Source organism: Antechinus flavipes, chromosome 2 (assembly GCF_016432865.1).
Source record: "Antechinus flavipes isolate AdamAnt ecotype Samford, QLD, Australia chromosome 2, AdamAnt_v2, whole genome shotgun sequence".
Classification (NCBI taxonomy): domain Eukaryota; kingdom Metazoa; phylum Chordata; class Mammalia; order Dasyuromorphia; family Dasyuridae; genus Antechinus; species Antechinus flavipes.
In genome coordinates this window covers 231,173,079-231,191,683 of record NC_067399.1, presented here as the reverse complement: position 1 = coordinate 231,191,683, position 18,605 = coordinate 231,173,079, and the positions used below count along the sequence as shown (strand labels likewise).

Below are 18,605 nucleotides of genomic sequence, written 5' to 3'. Positions count from 1 at the left end.
AAAGAGAATGACAATAATGAAACAATGTATCAAAATTTATGGGATACAGTCAAAGCAGTATTTGGGGAAAATTTTATATCTAAATGTTTGCATGAATAAAATAAAGAGGAAATCAATGAATTGGGCATGCAATTAAAAAAGCTAAAAAAAGAATAAATCAAAAATCCTCAATTAAATATCAAATTAGGAATTCTGAAATCCAAAGGAGAGATTAATAAAATTTTAAGTAAGTAAACTATCAAACTAATAAATAAAACTAAGCATTGATTTTATTTAAAAAATAATAAAATAGCTATATCTTTAGGTAATTTGTTTTTATTTTAAGAAGACATCCAAGTTCCAATATCAAAAATAAAAAGGGTGAATTTGCCATCAATGAAGAGGAAATAAAGCAATAATTAGGTGCTATTTTGCCAAATTGAATGCCAATAAATCAGTCAATCTAAGTAAAATGGATGAATAACTTTTAAAAACATAAATCGCTCAGACTAACAGAAGATGAAATAAAATATATAAATAACCCCATTTTAGAAAAAGATATAGGTCAACAATGAACTTCTAGGAAAAAAAATCTCATGGCCAATTGGATTTACAAGTGAATTCTATCAAGCCTTTAAAGAACAATTAATTCCAATACTATATAAACTATTTGGAAAAATAAGGAAAGGAGTCCTGCCAAAATCCTTTTATGATACAAATACAGTGCTTATATCTAAACCAGGAAGAGCTTAAACAGAGAAAGAAAATTACAGACTAATAACCCTAATGAATATATTGATACAAAATATTTAAATGTTAGCAATGAGATAACAGCAATTTATCACTATAATAATCCATAGGACCAAGTAGGATTATGCCAGGAATGCAGGACTGGCTCAATATTAGGAAAACTTATAACTGATTTCATCAATAGCAAACCAACAGAAATCATATCATTATCTTATTAGATGAAGGAAACATAGTACAGATTCTTATTGAAAACATTAAAGAGCATAGGAATTGAGCTTTCCTTAAAAAGACAAGCAGTATCTATCTAAAACTACCAGTAAGCATTATCTATAATGGGGATAAGCTAGAAGTTTTTCTAATGAGATCAGAGTGGAACAAAGATCACCACTATCATTCAACATTGTATTAGAAATTTTAGCATTAGCAGTAAGAGAAAAAAAAAAGTTGAAGGAATTAAAATAGACAATGAAGAGTCAAAAGCTATGCTCTTTGCAAAGAATATGAGAGATTTCTTAATTTAGTTAATTCCTAAAGAATTAACTTAACAGCTTCTGGAAATAATTAACAACAAAGCAACAGGATATAAAATAAACCCACATAAATCAGCATTTCTGTTTGTTACCAATAAAGTTCAGCAGCAAAAGATAGGAAGAGAAATTCCATTTAAAATAATAGTAGACAATATAAAATATTTGGGAGTCTACTTGTCAAGCAAAACCCAAAAACTATATAAATATACTTTTAAAACACTTTTCACACAAATAAAGTCAGATATAAACAATGGGGAAAATATCAGTTGCTCATGAGTAGTCAGAACTAATATAATAAAAATGACTGTTCTCTCTAAATTAATTTACTTATTCAGTGCCATACCAATCAAACTACTAAAAATTATTTTATAGAGCTGAAAGAAATAAGAATAAAATTCATCTGGAAGAATGAAAGGTTAAGAATATAGAGGGAATTAAAATGTAAAGAAAGTTGGGCTAGTTGCACCAGATCTAAAACTATATTATAAAGTGGCAATCACCAAACCTATTTGGTAATGGCTAAGAAATAGAATGGTCAATCAGTGGAATAGGTTAGGTACACAAGACACAGTAGTCAATGACTATAGTAATCTACTGTTTGATAAACTCAAAGACTCCATATTTTGGAATAAGAACTCGTTATTAAAAAAAAACTAATGGGAAAACTAGAAAATAGTATGGCAGAAACTGGGCATAAACATTCACACCATATATCAGGTTAAGGTCAAAATGGATACATGATTTAGACATAAAAGGTGATGCCATAAATGAAGTAGGAGAGCAAGGAATAGTTTACCTATCAGATCTATGGAGAAGAGAAGAATTTAGGATAAAACAAGAGATAAAGAATATTATAAATGCAAAATGGATAATTTTGATTACATGAAGTTAAAAAGGTTTTGCAAAAATAAAGCTAGGACACAATTTTTATAGCCAGTATTTCTGATAAAGACTTCATTTATCAAACATATAAATAACTGAATCAAATTTATAAAAATATAAGTCATTCCCCAACTGATAAATGTTCAGAGGATATGAACAGGCAGTTTTTAGATGAAGAAATTAAAGCTATCTAAAGTCACATGAAAAAATTTTCTAAATCACTGTTGAATAGAGAAATACAAATCAAAACAATTCTGGGGTACCCCTTCACACCTATCAGATTGGTAAAATGATAGAAAAGGAAAATGATAAATGTTGAAGAAGATGTGGAAAGCTGGAATACTGGTACATTGGTGATGGAATTATGAACTGATTCAACTATTGTGTAGAATTTGGAACCATGCCAAAGAGTAATTAAACTGTCTACTCCCTTTGATCCAGCAATACCATTACTAGTTTTGTATCCCATTTTTATGATGATAAAAAAGGGGAAATGACCTATATGTGCAAAAATATTTATAGTAGTTCTTTTTGTGGGGGCAAAAAAATTGGAAATCGAGGGAATACTCATCAATTGAGGAATGGCTGAATAAGTTGTATTATATGAATGTAAGGGAACACTATTGTACTATAAGAAGTGAGCAGATAGGTTTCAAAAAATACTTGGAAAGACATATAAAATGATTCTGAGTGAAGTAAGCAGAACCAGGTGAACATTCTACACAGCTAATATTAATACTATGCAATGATCAATTATGATTGGCTTAGTTCTTCTTAAAACACAATGATCCAAAACAATTTCAAAAGATCCATGATGGAAAATACTATCAACATCCACAGAAAGAACTATGGAGTATGAATGCAAGTTGAAACATTATTTTCACGTTTTTTGGTGTATTTTTTGTGACTTTTCCCTTTTATTAAAAAAAAAGTCCCTTTTTCTATACAAACATTACACACACACACACACACACACACACACACACACACACACAATCTAGACTTGGAGCTTCTAGAGAGCAGGGTTGGTCTTTTTTGCCTGTCTTTGTACTCCCTGAACAGTAACTGGAACACAATAAGCATTTGATAAAAGTATATTGACTGATAATGCATATAATATATAGAGATATATACACATATATAAACACATTTAACATATACACATATATTTCACACAGAAATATATACATACAGGTATTTTATAAATAAATATTTACTAAGATAATAAGAACAGTTGGTTCAGACATTGCCCTGTTATACTGTTATATTATGTTAATTATATTATATATTACCTAAGTATATGTAGTATGTTGCTCTGGAAGTGTAAACACCAACACTTCAGGTCTGGCTCTGCCTCTAACTCACTGTATAACTGGACTGTCACTACCCTACTGCGTTTAAATGTCCACATTTGTAAAAGGAGAGGGTTGAATCCGATGGTTTTAAAGGTCCCTTCCAGGAATACTGGGAAATGAATGTGAACTATTTGCATTTTTGATTTTCTTCCCGAGTTATTTTTACCTTCTGAATCCAATTCTCCCTGTGCAGCGGGAGAACTGTTCGGTTCTGCAAATATGTATTGTATCTAGGATATACTGCAACATATTTAACATATATAGGACTGCTTGCCATTTTGGGGGGGGGGAGGAGGGAGGGAGGGGAAAAAACGAAACATAAGTGATTGCAAGGGATAATGTTGTGTAAAAATTATCCTGGCATGGATTCTGTCAATACAAAGTTATTATTAAATAAAATTAAATTAAAAAAAAAATAAAGGTCCCTTCCAGCTCTAATCTAGCTCTGAAAAGGAGTTCTATGACTACATTATTTCTAAGGTCTTAAATCTGTAAATTTCTCTAAGATTTCTTCATCTTTTTTTGTGTGGTGGACTTCTTTGGCAATCTGATGAAGCCTGTGAACTCAATCTCAGAATAATGTTTTTTAAATTATTTGAAGGAATGTTATTTTTCAGTTAGAAATGAGTGAAAATAAAGATGTAATTTTTTCTTTCCAAGTTCACAGACCCCCTGAAGTCTATTCACAGAATCCTGTGTTAAGAACCTTGTCCTGTATGGCTCTTTTCAACAAAGAGGTGATTCCGGCCAATTCCAATAGACTTGTGATGGAGCGAGCCATCTGAATCTAGAGAGAGGACTGTGGGGACTGAGTGTGGATCATAAAATATTTTCTCCTTTGCTGTTGTTGTTTGCTTGCTTTTTGTTTTTTTTCTCATTTTTCCCATTTTGATCTGATTTTTCTTGTGAAGCATGATAAATGTGGAAATATGTATAGAAGAATTGCACGTTTAACATATATATTGGACTACTTGCTGTCTAGGTGAGAGAGTAGGGAGGAAAGGAGAGAGAAAAAATTTGAAACACAAGGTTTTGCAAGAGTGAATGTTGAAAACTATCTTTACATATATTTAGAAAATGGAAATCTATTTTTTAATAGAAAAATTAAAAAGAAAATATAACTTTTTCCTGGGGAAAGGAGACAATCCTTTCAATTTAAGACTCTTGATTCTCCTCCCAGCTCGACCACTTACTTGCTGCTCTGCCATCTTTGGGCAAATGACTTCCCCTAAAGTGTTCAGTTTCCTTCCCTTTAAAATGAGGAGATTGGACTAGATGACCTCTAAAGCCTTTTCCAGTCTCCGAGGTCTTTAATTATATGATTAGATGATCGCCAAAGTCCCAGCTGTGATATTCTAATACTGTTTCCCATCTGTCATCTACAGGCCTTGCTTCCTTAGCTCCTTCCACAGTGCCCTCTCTCGGTCCCTGAATTATTGAGAGCTCTGAGGCCAACTGTGGAAATCGGCTCTGGATGGGTTTAGACACCGCCTCTCTGCCTTCCCCAGGAGACTCCGCCCTGGCTCAGGCTTCCTCTTTATACAGTACATTCGCAAAGTCGGTCGGAGACCCGAGTGGGAAGCGGTCTGGTGAGTCTTAGAGAGAGGAGTATGTGACCCAGCTTCAGGGCAACTGTGCACCTGTAATCTAATAATGGGTAAGGGGAGGCGGGGTCACGGATCTTAACATGTTCCCTTCAAAACTCTGGTAACACACTGTGAACTCCTTCAGTTCCAGCTCCCATCTTTTAGTGCCTTCTAACGTTGATGTGCAAAAAGACCATGTGTAAATGAGTGAGTCTGTGTGTACATGGAAATGTGTGCGTGTCTGTGTGTCTATTTACTAAGGAGATTCTGGGTGAGTGCAACAGTGTTTCTGATGGTCTATATGGGAAATCATTTTATCTTAATGTCTGCGCGTGAATAGGGTTGCTATGGGTATGTGTGTATTATGTATCCTTGGCTCACTGAGTTACCATGGGAAGAGTGCTTTGTAAACATTTAAAGCAATATTGAGAAATGCACATTATTAACCCAAATGTGCATGTTCCAGGGAGAACGTGTGTATCTTATCTGATGAATGCAAAGGAGATCTGCAATGCTTGCGTATCCAAAGTAAGGCAAACTGTTAGGCGTGTCAATTGTGCTTGGGATACCAATTTGTTTGAAGGTTAGAAAAAGATTAATTGTGCATCTAACTTTTTTTTCCTTTCTTCTCAACACATATGCTTATGTTGAGTTGCGTCCCTTCGGGAAGCTAAATCTGCAAGAAGCTCCTATCGTGAGAGTGGGGATCCCAAATACCTAGACCACTGGGACACTCCATCTCCCTCCAACCCCACTTCCGCCGCCTGCCTCTTCCTAGTTCACTCTCCCTGGGCCAGTCCACAGTGAGCCCTAGGCGACGCCGCCGGACGGGCGGAGCGTGGGTAGCTGTCTCCGCCACAGCCACACCCCGCCTGACGGGCCGGCTTGCTCTCACGCCCACGCGGCCGCCGCCCCGTCGGAACTGCTCACACCGGGCGGGCGAGCGCACACGCGCAGTGTTCCTTCGGAGCCAGCTGCCCCCGAAGCGTCTCCTCGGATTCATCGGGAAGCCGAGGCCGCTTGGGGACTGAAACAGGGGCTGCCAGGCAGGTAGGAGGGAGCCCCGTTAAGGACAGGTGCGCCCTGGGTGCGAAGAAGAATGGACAGGGAAGGCCCACCCGGGTAGCTGAGGGTCAAGCAGGAAGCTATCTCCTTAGTGTCTTGCTTTCCCCCTCCCCCAGCCACTCCGCGCCTTTTCCTTTTTTAGGGAAATTCTTTAGCTCTTGCTCTGTCGGAAGCCTTTTGGGATTCGTGGGTGGGGGAGGAGAGAGAAAGAGACCTCGCGGTCCCTGGCTCTGGATCTCTGGATTTCATCCCCTTCCCTGTCCCCTAGAGCGCCGTCCGCATTTCCTTCTCTCCCTCCAGTCATGCGCGCCTCCCCCAAGACCAGTAAACAAGGCTTTCTACCTATCATCTCCCCCCTCCTCCTTCTCCTCCTTTCCTTTTTCCTACCTCCTCTCCCGCCCTGCGCTGTATCGTCATTCCTACAGTCCCACTGGTTTGAAGTCCCCTGGGAGGGGTGACGGGGATGGTGGGAAAGGATTATTAGGAGGGGGTTCCTAGACCCAGTTCAGCCCCTTCCCTTTCTTCTTCCACCCCCACCCCACCCCCAACTAGTGCCCCTGTTGGGCTCAGGAGTATTTTTAGCTGGATGACCTGGGCGGCTGCTCTAAGAGCTTTTCCCAGGGATCCTAGTCACAGCAGTTCTCCCTGTCCCCAACCTTTCTCTGCTGCCAAATCTCCCGCCCCACTGTGACTTCCTCTACACCCTTGCCAGCTCCATATTCCGGGGTCCCACCCTCCCTGACTGGGTTCCACCTAGACTCCTGAGACCCCTAGGTCCTGTTGATCTCATCATATGGGCTGGTGACCTGACTGTTTAAAGCGATAAGTAGATAAACTAGAGGGACTTAGGCTGAGAAAGGGTGTGTCCGCATTCTAGGATCAGGGATAGAGAATCAGAACTGTTTTTAGAGGAAACCGCATGTATAGGGGGAATACTATTCTGTGTCCCTCTTCAAAGACAGAATGTACCTTCCAGCTCTGATATTTAATATTCAAAAGTCTCTTAACTATAAGAAGGTACCAAGAGAAATCAGGAGAATTGAACTTAGAATTCATTTCCCTAGTTCCTTTTCATCTCCAAGCTCAGGTAATTTACTCTGTCAGTAGTTTCATGATAGTGACTATAATTCCCTATAACTCAAGTTTCCCCCTCTGTAAAGGGACAGGGAGCCAGTTAATCTCTAAACTCCCTTTTGTCTCTGACATGTATGTTAATGCTAAATCTCTTCTGGCTCTAACATAATAGATTCAATAGTTCTGTGTGCTAATATTCTGTGTTCTAAGGTCTATTTTGTAGTTTTAATATTCTGTAATAACAGTTCACATTTATGGAGCCATTTATAGCATATAAAATGATATCCTCACAGATAGTAAATATCTTCATTTTACAAATGAATAAACCAAAGCTTAACAAATGCTGAAATTGATCTATTCTATAAACGTCAGCTCGCCGTTGGCATCCAGAAAGTTCTGAATTTGCAATATCCAAAGCTCAGACCAAATTATTCCTTTTGAGGAAACATGTAAGGAGTACTCAATCCATGTTCAGGTTCTTCATTTCCTTCTCATGTTCTGACCTTGCTAATGTGAACAAGGTCTTTCAGGGCTTTTTGCCCTGGTCCTGTTCATCCAGGCTGAACCAACCCTTACATTTCACTCTAGCATTTGGCAGGATTCCCCTGATAGGGAACAGCTTCTTCTACAGAGCCAGTTTCCCCCAAGTGGTGCCTGGGACAAGCATCTCTTTTGTGGATGCACAAGTCAGCTTCAGTAGGGAAGGATAGATTGTATGTGTCTGAAGGGATAGAGATAGAGAGAAATAGACTAGGAAGGGAAATCAAGTGAGGATAGAGAGATGTAGGTTGGAGCCATGTGGCTCCATGGAGGCTGGGTGCTATGGGGACTGAAGCATAAGATTAAGTCACATGTCTAGTTTTTCTGTATATGACCATGCTTTGGAGTCATATAAATTGGAATGCCAAAACTAGAAGAAACTTTAGAGATCATCTACAATGCCCTTATTTGAAAGATAAGAAAGTTGAGACCCAGGGACTTGCCTAACATCATACAGGAAATTAATGGCAGAGCCTGAACCAAGACCCCCAGGTCACTTGGCTCCCAGTCCATTGCTCTCTTCATCACAACATGTTGTCTCCTGACTTTGAAGAGCTTAATCTTCTTTTTAACCCTAGAGAAGCCATCATGGAACCCAATTCCCGTGGAGCCTTGGACCGGCAGCAGCTCCGTCTTCGAGATCGACAGAAGTTCTTTGAAGAAGTTTTCCAGCAAGACTCCGAATTCTTCTTCCCTCTATCACATCTTCACCTCGAGTCCCGGAGACGTGAGCATAGCTAGTTGGGGTTGGAGTGTATCATCTTGATATGGGGGAAGGAAATGACCACAACACTCACTAGATAGCAAGCCAATGTGGTACCCATCAATAGACATTTACTAAACATACACTATGTTCCAGGAACTGTGTTGTACAATGGGGATCTTAAAAAAAAAAAAAAAAAAAGCCCCAAACAATCCTTGTCTTCAAGAAGCTGATATTCTAGTGGAGGTGACAGCATGGGAACAACTATATGCTTATGAGATATGTATAGTATAAATAGAAGATAGGAATCTCAGAAGAAAGGAATTATGGGAAGGAGAGGACCAGAAAAGTCCTTGGTAGAAGGTGAGGTTTTAGTTCAATCTTGAAGGAAGCTAGGGAAGCCTGGAGGAAGATAAGGAAATAGAGCATTCACAGCATATGGCTATCCTTTGAAAAGACTTGGGGTTGGAAAATGAGGTGTGGAATTTGAATAATAGCAAGAAGACCAGTATTTCTGGATCATAGTGTAGGTAGAGGGAAATAAAATGTAAGAAAAGTAGAAAGGGACCCAGAACTATAAAAGCCAAATAGAAGATTTTAGAGGTGATAGCCACTGATGTTTATGGAATAGGAGTGACATGGGTAGACCTGTACTTTATAGTAAGATCCCCTTGGTAGTTGAATGAAGACTGGGGAGAGACTGGAGGCAGGGCCTTGGTCAACCCTGAAAGCCTCCCATTCATGATCTCATTTGGCTTCTGAAGATTCTACATTAGGATCTTCTTTAGCCTCTTACCCTTAAAAGAATTAAAACTCTTTCCAACTGCCTAGAAAAGGATCAGTTCATCAGCTTGTTATGACCCTCCACAATCTTGATACCAAGACCCTTGTCCAACATTACTTCCTGGAGCTTAATTTTGTGCTTTCTCTGACCAAACTGGATGTCTTTATTCTTGAATTTATGCTCACTGATCCCCATGCCTGTAATAGACTCTATACATTTATCTGTTAGAATCTTTTTTTTAGGAGCCAACTCAGGTGCTGCCTCTTCTTCATACCTTCCCAGCCTTCTAACTGGAACTTATCCTTATAACCTCATATCTCTCAGATTACAAATCTCTCTGTGAGTGTCTCTCTGTCTCTGTCTCTGTCTCTTTCTCTTTCTTTCTGTCTCTCTTTCTCTCTCACACACAAATCCCTGTGTACTTAATAAGTTTATGGGAGTAGCTATTTTAGTTACTTATACACTACAACACTTCCCATGAGAATGTAAGCAACATGAAGGTATGGATTTTTACTTATTTCATCATTGTATCCTTAGCACAGGGCAAAAGACTCTGTGTTGAGCAGTTATTTAATAAATCTTTTGTTGGATAGAATTGAACCGCTATTTCTGATTCCCCAGTGTCCTAGAGAGTGGCTCGGTTCCATACCCCCCTGAGGTAGTTCAGTTCAACAAACATTTGTTAACATGCATATATTGAATGAAAAGAACTATCTTTGGCATCTTTCCTGGATTCTCCTTGTTTTTCTGATCCACTCCTTCCCTGCATTTGATTCCCTTCTGGAGCAATTCCAAAGTCCCCTTAGAATTACAAAGACAAAGGAAGGTTACTTTCTGTAGTCTTTAAACAATTGTGTAGCACTGCACTGTCCAAGGTGCTGGGAGAGAGCCAGAGTTTACATAAAACTCTTTCTGCCCTCACGAAGCTTACAGTGGAGTATGGGACAAAGCAAAACAAATAACAGAAAATATACCATATAATACAAAATCTGATACTTGTTCAGCCCCAAAGGCTTGGGCAGTTCACTTTCCTTTAGTTTTCTTATACCCATTTAAAACAGGGACAGGAATATTACCTTCCTCATGAGGTTGTGAGGACAACAGTTTGTGAACAAAGAAACACTATACAGAAATGTGAGTTATTGTTGTTATTAATGCAGCTACTTATTCTTACATTACATGATAAACATATAAAAGCTCCTATGTCTTTTAACTCTCTTTAGTATATGAAGTTGCAATCTTTAATAAAATAAACCTATATCTAATAATAATTGCTGACATTTCTGCAGCATTTTGTTGTTATACAAAGCAAATTTTGTTTATAGAACAGTTTAAATTATCATGAATTATCTAAATTTATCTATATAGCAACCCTATGAGTAAATTGTGTTAATACTCCCATTTTAGAGATAATGAGACAGAGACCCAAAGAGATGTAGTCACACAGTGAGTCAGTGGGAGAGCCCAAAGTCCAACCCATGTCTTCTGTCTCCTGATGGAGTACATGATGCAGCTGAACCCTTTTTAACAGGGGGTGGCTTGGACTGGTGTGATAAGAAGAATCTGGGCTACAGAGTTGATTTCTTTTGGGCACAGTAGAATTATTGGATCCTCAATGCTAACTCACTTATTTCTTTTCCTAGCTCCCATAGGCAGCATTTCTTCTATGGAAGTGAATGTGGATACTCTGGAGCAGGCTGAATTGATTGATTTTGGGGACCCAGATACCTCAGATGTGTTCTTACCCTGTGAGGAGCTCCCACCAACTCCACAACCACCCACCATATCTGGTATGTCTTCTGTCCTCAGGGTCTGTGGCTTCCTCCTAAGGAATCTGCAGTGACAGGACATGAAGATGTTTAGTTTGGAGAAGATAATACTTAGAGGGGTGGAGCAGTAATGATAGCTGTCTTCCGGTAGCTGAGGAATCATTACAGGGAAGATACAACATACTTGTTCTTTGTGGTCCCAGGAGAGAAAGCATATTGTTTATAGCAAGAGGATTGAGTTTGAATCCTTGCTGTACTGTGATTTCCACTTAGCCTCTCTGCCTCAGTTTCCTTCATTTAAAAGGAAGGGAAATGGTTTATAACAAGAGCATTGAGTTTGAACCTTGCTCTACTGTGATTTCTTGTCTCTGGAGCTTAGGGCTGTCACTTAACCTCTCTGCCTCAGTTTCCTTCATTTAAAAGGAGGGAATTGGACTCGTTGATCTTTAAATACCTTTCCAACTCTGAATCCCACAATCCTAAAAGAGTTTCCTATTTAGATGGGCTAGTCAGTTTCTTAGAGGTAGCTAGATGGATAGAACCCTAGATCTAGAAAGCAACCCATTTGAAATTGGGACTCATACATTTCCTAGTGAATGTGACTCTGGGTAAGCCCTTAACCTCTGCCTGCTTTTTCCCTCTGTAAACTGGAAATAATAATAATAGTACCTGCCTCCCACACTTGTTGTGAACTTAAAATGACATAATATTTGTAAAGGATGTTGCTAATATTAAATCTTTCTGATGATGATTATTATTGTTATTATGATCATTATCATCTATTATTCCCATCTATTATTTCACTGAGAAAGTTCGGTCCAATTGGAAGCTCCCTCTCCCTGGAGAGTTTCAGGTAGAAGCTAAATTCCCATTTGTTGGGACAGTGCAACATTCACTAGGACCGGTTGACTCATGCCTCCCAGCTCTCCAGTGTGTGGTGCTACCGGTTATTCTGGTGCTCAGGTAGTGACCAGTAGCAGCTATCTCTTTCCACCTCCCTCACTGGGCTGGGGGGGTCAAGCTTTGGGAAGGAGCAGGACTGGAGACAATGAGAGTAAGGGAGGTAGTGTGTGTCAGCATTGCTAAAAATTTTGGTTTTTCCCTTGCCAAATTTTCAGGAAAAGGCCCCTTTGCCCTTAGTTAATTGTAAAATAAACAGATGGCCAGCCCTCCCTCCACCCTTCCTCCAGCCCTGCTAATTACAGAGCCAGATTGGGCAGTATAGAGAAAAGAGGCAGCTGGCAGGGACAGCGGTGTGTCTTCTTGGCTGCAGCTCTAGTTTGTTGTCCATTGCCCTTGGTACTTTCTCCATGTAGAATAAGGTTATATTAGGGAATGAACACCTACCAAGCCAAATGATGGTTCTCCTACAAATCTGAAGGATTGACCTGAAATAGGCATCTTGTGTCAGAGCTAAAAAAGGCCTTAGAGATCAACCCCCTTATTTTATTTAGAAGGAAGAAAATTACTTGTCCAAGGTGATACGGAGGGTAAGTGGCAGTCTGGCCTAGGACCCAGAGGGGCTGGCTCAACCTCAGCACACTCAAGATGTCCTCAGGGAGAGGAACCCAAGAATGAAGCTCTAATGAGAATTTTGAGCGGCCTGGCACCTGTGTTGGGGAGGCTTTTTTTGGCAACCCTCCTTTCCTGGCAGTGGCAGAATGGCGCTGGAACCACCTCCACCCCTTGTGAGGCCCCACCTGCTGCAGAAAGCAGGCAGCTGGCTCTGTGACTCAGGCCTGGAGGAGGAGGAGGAGGAGGAGGACTAGAAAGAGAAGGAAGCGGGATACAATTAGCAAATACAATTACTGACATGGCGAGGACTCCCAGTCTTCTCCTCCTGTTATCACTCAGGCAACAGTCTCCTCTTCCCCCTCTTGCTCTTGGGATTCAATTTAACCTAGTTTCCTAGAATTCCAAAATATCAGAGCTGAAAAGAGAGGACTTGCTGAAGAACACGAGCCATAAAATGTCAGACTTAAATGTAGAGTCTCTAGTTCAACCCTTTGATTTTACAGGGTAGAGCTAGTGATGGGAAGTGATTCCCTGAAGGTCACAGAGGTATGTAACTAATATCGGAACTGGTACCCACTCCCAACTTCATAGCTTTTTTCACTAAACCAATATAATGAGTAAACTTGTGGGAGAAAAACCTAGCATAATCATGTTCTAAGGCAGGAGTTCTTAATTCTTGATTTTGTGATAACTGTGTTTTAGGATAATTGATTTCTTTTGTAATTCTATGCATTTATTTTATGCATTTAAAAACATCATTCCGTGAAGGGATCCACAGACTTTACTAGATTATCCAAAGGGAGCATGATACAAAAAAGGTTAAGAATCCTATTACTAGGGGGTAAGAATTGTGCACTGTATAATTGGCCGATTTAATTTTTTGTTTTTTTAAAGAAGCAATCAGGGTCAAGAGATTTGTCCAGGATTACATAGTTAGTGTCTGAGGCTGGATTTGAATTTAGATTCTTTTGATTCCAGGGCTGGGCAGAGTATCCTACGATGTATGATTTATGCTGATCCCCATGAAGCCCTAGGTGGGGAGGGGGCACTGCCCAGTTGGAACCCTTTATATCACACCATTAGGAAACCAAATCCTCCTAGGTCTTGCCTCGCCCTGCCTAGCCACTCACCAGTGCTTGTCTTTGGTCAGGTGTGGATGACCGTCCGGAGGAACTGAACCTACAGAGGCCCCCATCAGACAGGACCATGTCAAGGACCTCCTCTTCCTCTTCTTCCACTGAACTTAATAGCCCAGACCTGATTGGAGATGGTGTGGACACACCTTTGGCTCAGTCTGATGAGGAGGATGGTGGCGCAGAACCTGCAGCCTGCAGCTAGCAGTGGGGACTTCCTTTGGACTGAACTACATGGGGACTGGTCACACCTTAGTGAGGAACCCCAGCCCCTGCTAGGAGCCTTTGGGGAGAAGGCCAGAGCCTTCCCGAGCAGTTGGCACTAGAGGGAGAAGACTACAAATCTTTCAGACATTAACTCCTGCTTGTTGCTAATGCTTGCCAGCGTCCACTGCACATATCTACTCCTGACCTACGTAGGCAACAAATGAACTAGGGAGATGTGGGGAGAGGTGGAAGGTAAGGTGGGACACCATTTACAGCACATTTCCGAAGGGCCGGAAAACCATCCACCTTTTGTTAGTGGACTTGACCAAGAGGGCTCGGGGATGTAAATATACCAGCCCCCTTCCTTCCTTCTCTCCGTGAAATGCTACACAAACCAGCCTCCTTTCCTTTCCTTCTTGAAATGGCATATCAACTATCCTGCTTTCTCATTTTTCCCACTGTTATGCTCTAGTAATCTTCTCACTTTATTTACATACTGAGAAGCTCTCCCAAACCATCCCGCTTGACTTTTTTTCTCTTTTCAAGCACAGTCACTGGGGTCCAGGATGGTCATTTCCTAGTCTTATCTACAGGCCTTCCCTTACCCTGAAGAAACTAAGCCTCTCGGGCTCAGCGTGAGGCCCCACAGCTACCCACTGTCTATGGGGGGGGGGGGTGGTGGATGTGTTTGGATAAAACTTAGTAGCCCCTCCTGGCTCCAGGAAGGTTGGGACCCAGCTCCCTTGTCCCCAACCACCAAACCTCGGTGCTGAGACCATCTACTGTGCAGCCAAAGGGTCAGTGGCTGCCCCCACTATTGGCAGGGTCTGCAGTTGTGTTTTTCTTGGCCCCAGATCTCCCTGCAAGAGAGACAAAGCTTTAGGGTGCACTTTAGCAATATCTCCTCTCAAACCTGATCACTCATTGCTTCATCACTAGGCTCACAGCAGGGCCAGCGCCTGTGGTCTGACTAGGACCATATAATTATAGGATTAACAACTGAAAGGAATCTTAGATCATCTAGCCCAATTCCTTCATTTTACAGATGGAGAAATTGAATCCCAAAACCATTAGAGTGACTTGTCCCAAGCTACTCGGGTAGAAATAGAGGTGTACCTTGTCCCAGACAGGTAGTAGTTTGCCCTGCACCCAGTGCCACCCTGCTTCTGCTCCCCGGCTCAGCTTTGATGTTTCCCCCCACCATTGTCCGTGAGGTTTCCACTGTGGAGGGCCAGAGACCAGCATGTCTGGGCTGCGGCCACAGCAGACCATGGGTTAATAAACCTTTTGATTCCAGCAGGCAAATGCTATCATTAGCCTTCTGAGTGAGAGTGAGTGTGTGTGTGTATCCGGGTAACAGCATCTCAGTGACTCCCTGGTGATATGGAAATGTTGTTGGGTTTATAGAATCAATTGAGATTCTAGTGCAAAGGAGGTAACCTTCATGCTTTGTGCAGTCATTAGAACCCTCTTGGAGTATTATGACTAGTTTAGGAGGTCACATTTTAGGAAGCATGAGAGAGAGAGTTTGGAGTTCAGAGACTTGGATTCCAATCATGCTTCTGATACATACTCCCTATATGGCCTCAGGCAAATCAATAACTTGCTGGTGCTACAGGTAAATTGCTAAGTTATAAATTGGTCTGCATCAATGGGAAGAATGGCTGTACCAGTTAGTAGGCACGTGATACTATAGTGCACAAAATGCTGGACCTGGAATCAGGAGGTCAAATATGACATCTAGCTATGTGACCCTGGGCAAGTAACTTAACTTCTGCCTGCTTAACTGTAAAATGAGATAATAATGGCACCTATCTCCTAGGATGGTTCTGAGGACCAAATGAGATATTTGTTTAAAAATAAGTCCTTACCATAGTGCAAATAGTAGGCATTATGTAAATGCTAGTCATGCTGATGTCGATGAAGAAGAAATCCCAGGTCTGGGCAAGAGAAGCTAAAACACACCTGGTGAAAGATTGGCTGTAGGGAGGGGAGCAGTTGATTATTGATTTGTAGTTAGTAATTGATCCCAAAGGACAAAAACAAGATCAAATGGAAGTGTCAGGCAGATTTTTGTTTCTAAATTAGAAAAAAAAAAAAAATCCAGACATTCAAGAGGCCATCTTAGAAAAGAATGAGTTCCCCAGTATTAGAAGTATTTCAATATTGTGATGTTTTGGGAAAAAGCTGGTTTAGATCACAGACTCACAGTGCTAGAGCTAGAAAAAACCTTAGAAATTATTTACTTCAATATCCTTTTTTCCCCCCAGTTAGAAACTGAGGCCTTATAGAGAGGAAGTTGACTTGCCCAATATCAAGCAATTATTAAGTCTAAGAATTGAAACTTGAACCCAGGTTTCCAAGTTTAGTGCTTTTTTTTTTCTTCTACCCATGATGCCTTCTAGATTCATACCTCCGGGTTTCCTTCTAGCTCTAAGTTCCTATGAGGAACTAAATTCCTATGAGAAGCTCTTCTATTTAGTGTTGCCAAAGGGCGTCTCTACCCTGAGCTGATTGGGTAGCCCTTGGAAACCAGAGAGAGGATTCTGGTCTTAGCTGAGATCAGACCCTGGGGTGGCTCAAACTGTCACCCACTTCCTGGCCAGGGACAATGGGCTTATCCTGTGCCAAACCACAAGGGCTTGGCTTCCCATCAAGAGCTTCCTTGTGCCTCGTCCAGCCTGGGTTTCTAGACCACATAATGCTCTCCCAGGGACAGGATGGTTTGGAATGATTTCATGGGGCATTGAGTCCAGGTCCTACCCAGCTTCCCTCACCCCTGTCACCTCCAGCCATGGCTGATCTTTTGTATTTTGCAGTTTTGTAGGGTTGGATGACAGTTCTTCCCAAATTCCTGGCACCCAGTGAGAGGCAGGAGTTTGGTGATCCTCACAACAGTCCTTAGGTTTGGAAGAAGAAAGATGAGCCACTACTTGGAGGAAAATAGAGAGAGGGAGGTAACTATAATCTGAAAGTGCAAGAAATTAATATGAGGGGAGGAAATCAGCTACCCAGGATTTTTACTCTCACACAGATCTCAGGGTCAGGGCAAGGGAGACAATTTGTTGTCCTTTCAATTGGGATTTATTGTCTTTCAAAACAACCCATGTTTTGATGAGTAAAGGATTATACTGAGTTTCCAGTGTTCTCTTTTCCACCAGTTAGCAATTAACCAGGATCAAAGCATTAAGGGCTGGAAGGGACTTTACCCTCTCAGGGATGCTTAACCTTGGGCCTACTTAACTACTTTCAAGGAGTCTATGGATAGTTTTAGGAAATATATGTACTTGGATAAAAAAAAAATTACAACTTTATTTTTCACAAACTACTAGCCAAATATTAGCTTGTTCCTTCTAAGATATTATTCTAAGAAGGAATTTGTAGGGGCTATTAGATTGCCTAAGGGGGGGTCAGTGATGCAAAAAAAAAAAAAAAAAAAAAGGTTAAGGACTGCTACATATTTTTTTCTTTTAAAAATTGGATATATTTCATTTTGACCCAAAAATTTTCTACAAACACTCAAACCACCTTACATTCCCTATAACATTTTATCAATGTTAATCAAAAGAAAGGATGTGACATTTAACTTTAACAGTAGGATCCTAATGTTGACCATTGTAACTGTATTTGACCAAAGTTCTGTTGACTTTATTTGCTTAAGTCATTGTATATATAGTTCTTTTGGCCCTTCTTTGGTTTGTATTACTTATAAAAGTCTTCCTATGTTTCTCTGAATTCTTTGGATTTGTCATTTCTTATGGTACAGTAATTTTTATTACATTCATATGTCATAATTTATGCAGTCATTTCCTTTTTGTTGGGTAAATATTTATTTTCCATCTTTTTATCACCAATAATGTTGTTCTAAGCATTTTTTGTAAATATGAGTATATTATTGCTGTCTATAACAATATATGGCCCAACAAATGGGGTCAAAAAGTATGAATGACTTTCTTTTTCTTGCATAAATCCAAATTGTTTTCCAGATTAGTTGGTACAAGTATACCAGCAATGAGCTAATATGGCTACTTTCCCATCTTTCAGCATCTTTGCCAGCTTTATGGGTATGAGGTTACACCTCAAAGCTAATTTTAATTTCTGATTATTCACAATTTGCACAATTCTCAGTAGATGATTATTGATAGTTTGTATTGCTTTTTAAAAGATTCCTGTCTTTTGACTATTTTAAAAAATTCAATAGTATTTTATTTTTCCAATTTACATGTAAAGATAGTTTTCAACATTCATTTTTGTAAAATTTTGAGTTCTAAATTTTTCCCCCTCCTTTCCTTATCTCTTCCCTGACAAGACAACAAGCAATCTGATACAGATTATACATGTGCACACATTTGAACTTATTTCTATATTATTGACTATTTTTCCACTGGGGAACAATTTCAACTCTCTCAATTTTGAACCCCTGATCTTACCCCTCCATACTAATAGACTGTAAATTCCTTAAGAGCAGGGATGCTTCTTCAGTATTAACACATTTCATCAGCAGCAGTACTCTTCTGGAGTAGGTTGTAGCTCCCCTGTAACTTGTTATACTTTGTAATTGCTGTTTTTGCCTTTCTTTAAAACCTCCATGACAGATCTGCCTTCCAGCTCCTTTAATAGATGCCGAGGCCCAATGCAGAATGTGGGCTGCCTAATTCTTGACCCTTTTCCTTGCAACATGACTGGTCTGGCTCCTTTTCTAGTTATACATGTACTTTATCATGTCTTTGACA

At 40.2% G+C, this 18,605-nt stretch overlaps 1 protein-coding gene across 3 annotated transcripts; it reads left to right on the top strand.

Moving 5' to 3' along the window:
• Positions 1 to 5,024: 5,024 nt before the first annotated feature.
• On the top strand, positions 5,025 to 17,814 carry DBNDD2 (dysbindin domain containing 2). Of its 3 annotated transcripts, none has more exons than XM_051976476.1 (4): positions 5,025 to 5,085; positions 8,340 to 8,488; positions 10,892 to 11,038; positions 13,683 to 17,814. In XM_051976476.1, exons 2-4 carry the CDS (start codon positions 8,350 to 8,352, stop codon positions 13,868 to 13,870), a joined length of 474 nt encoding a protein of 157 aa, XP_051832436.1. In that variant the 5' UTR covers positions 5,025 to 5,085; positions 8,340 to 8,349; the 3' UTR covers positions 13,871 to 17,814. The 3 variants fall into 3 exon arrangements, with proteins under 3 accessions (XP_051832436.1, XP_051832435.1, XP_051832434.1); XM_051976475.1 differs by having other exon boundaries at positions 5,071 to 5,153; XM_051976474.1 differs by lacking the exon at positions 5,025 to 5,085 and adding an exon at positions 5,686 to 6,132.
• Positions 17,815 to 18,605: the final 791 nt, after the last annotated feature.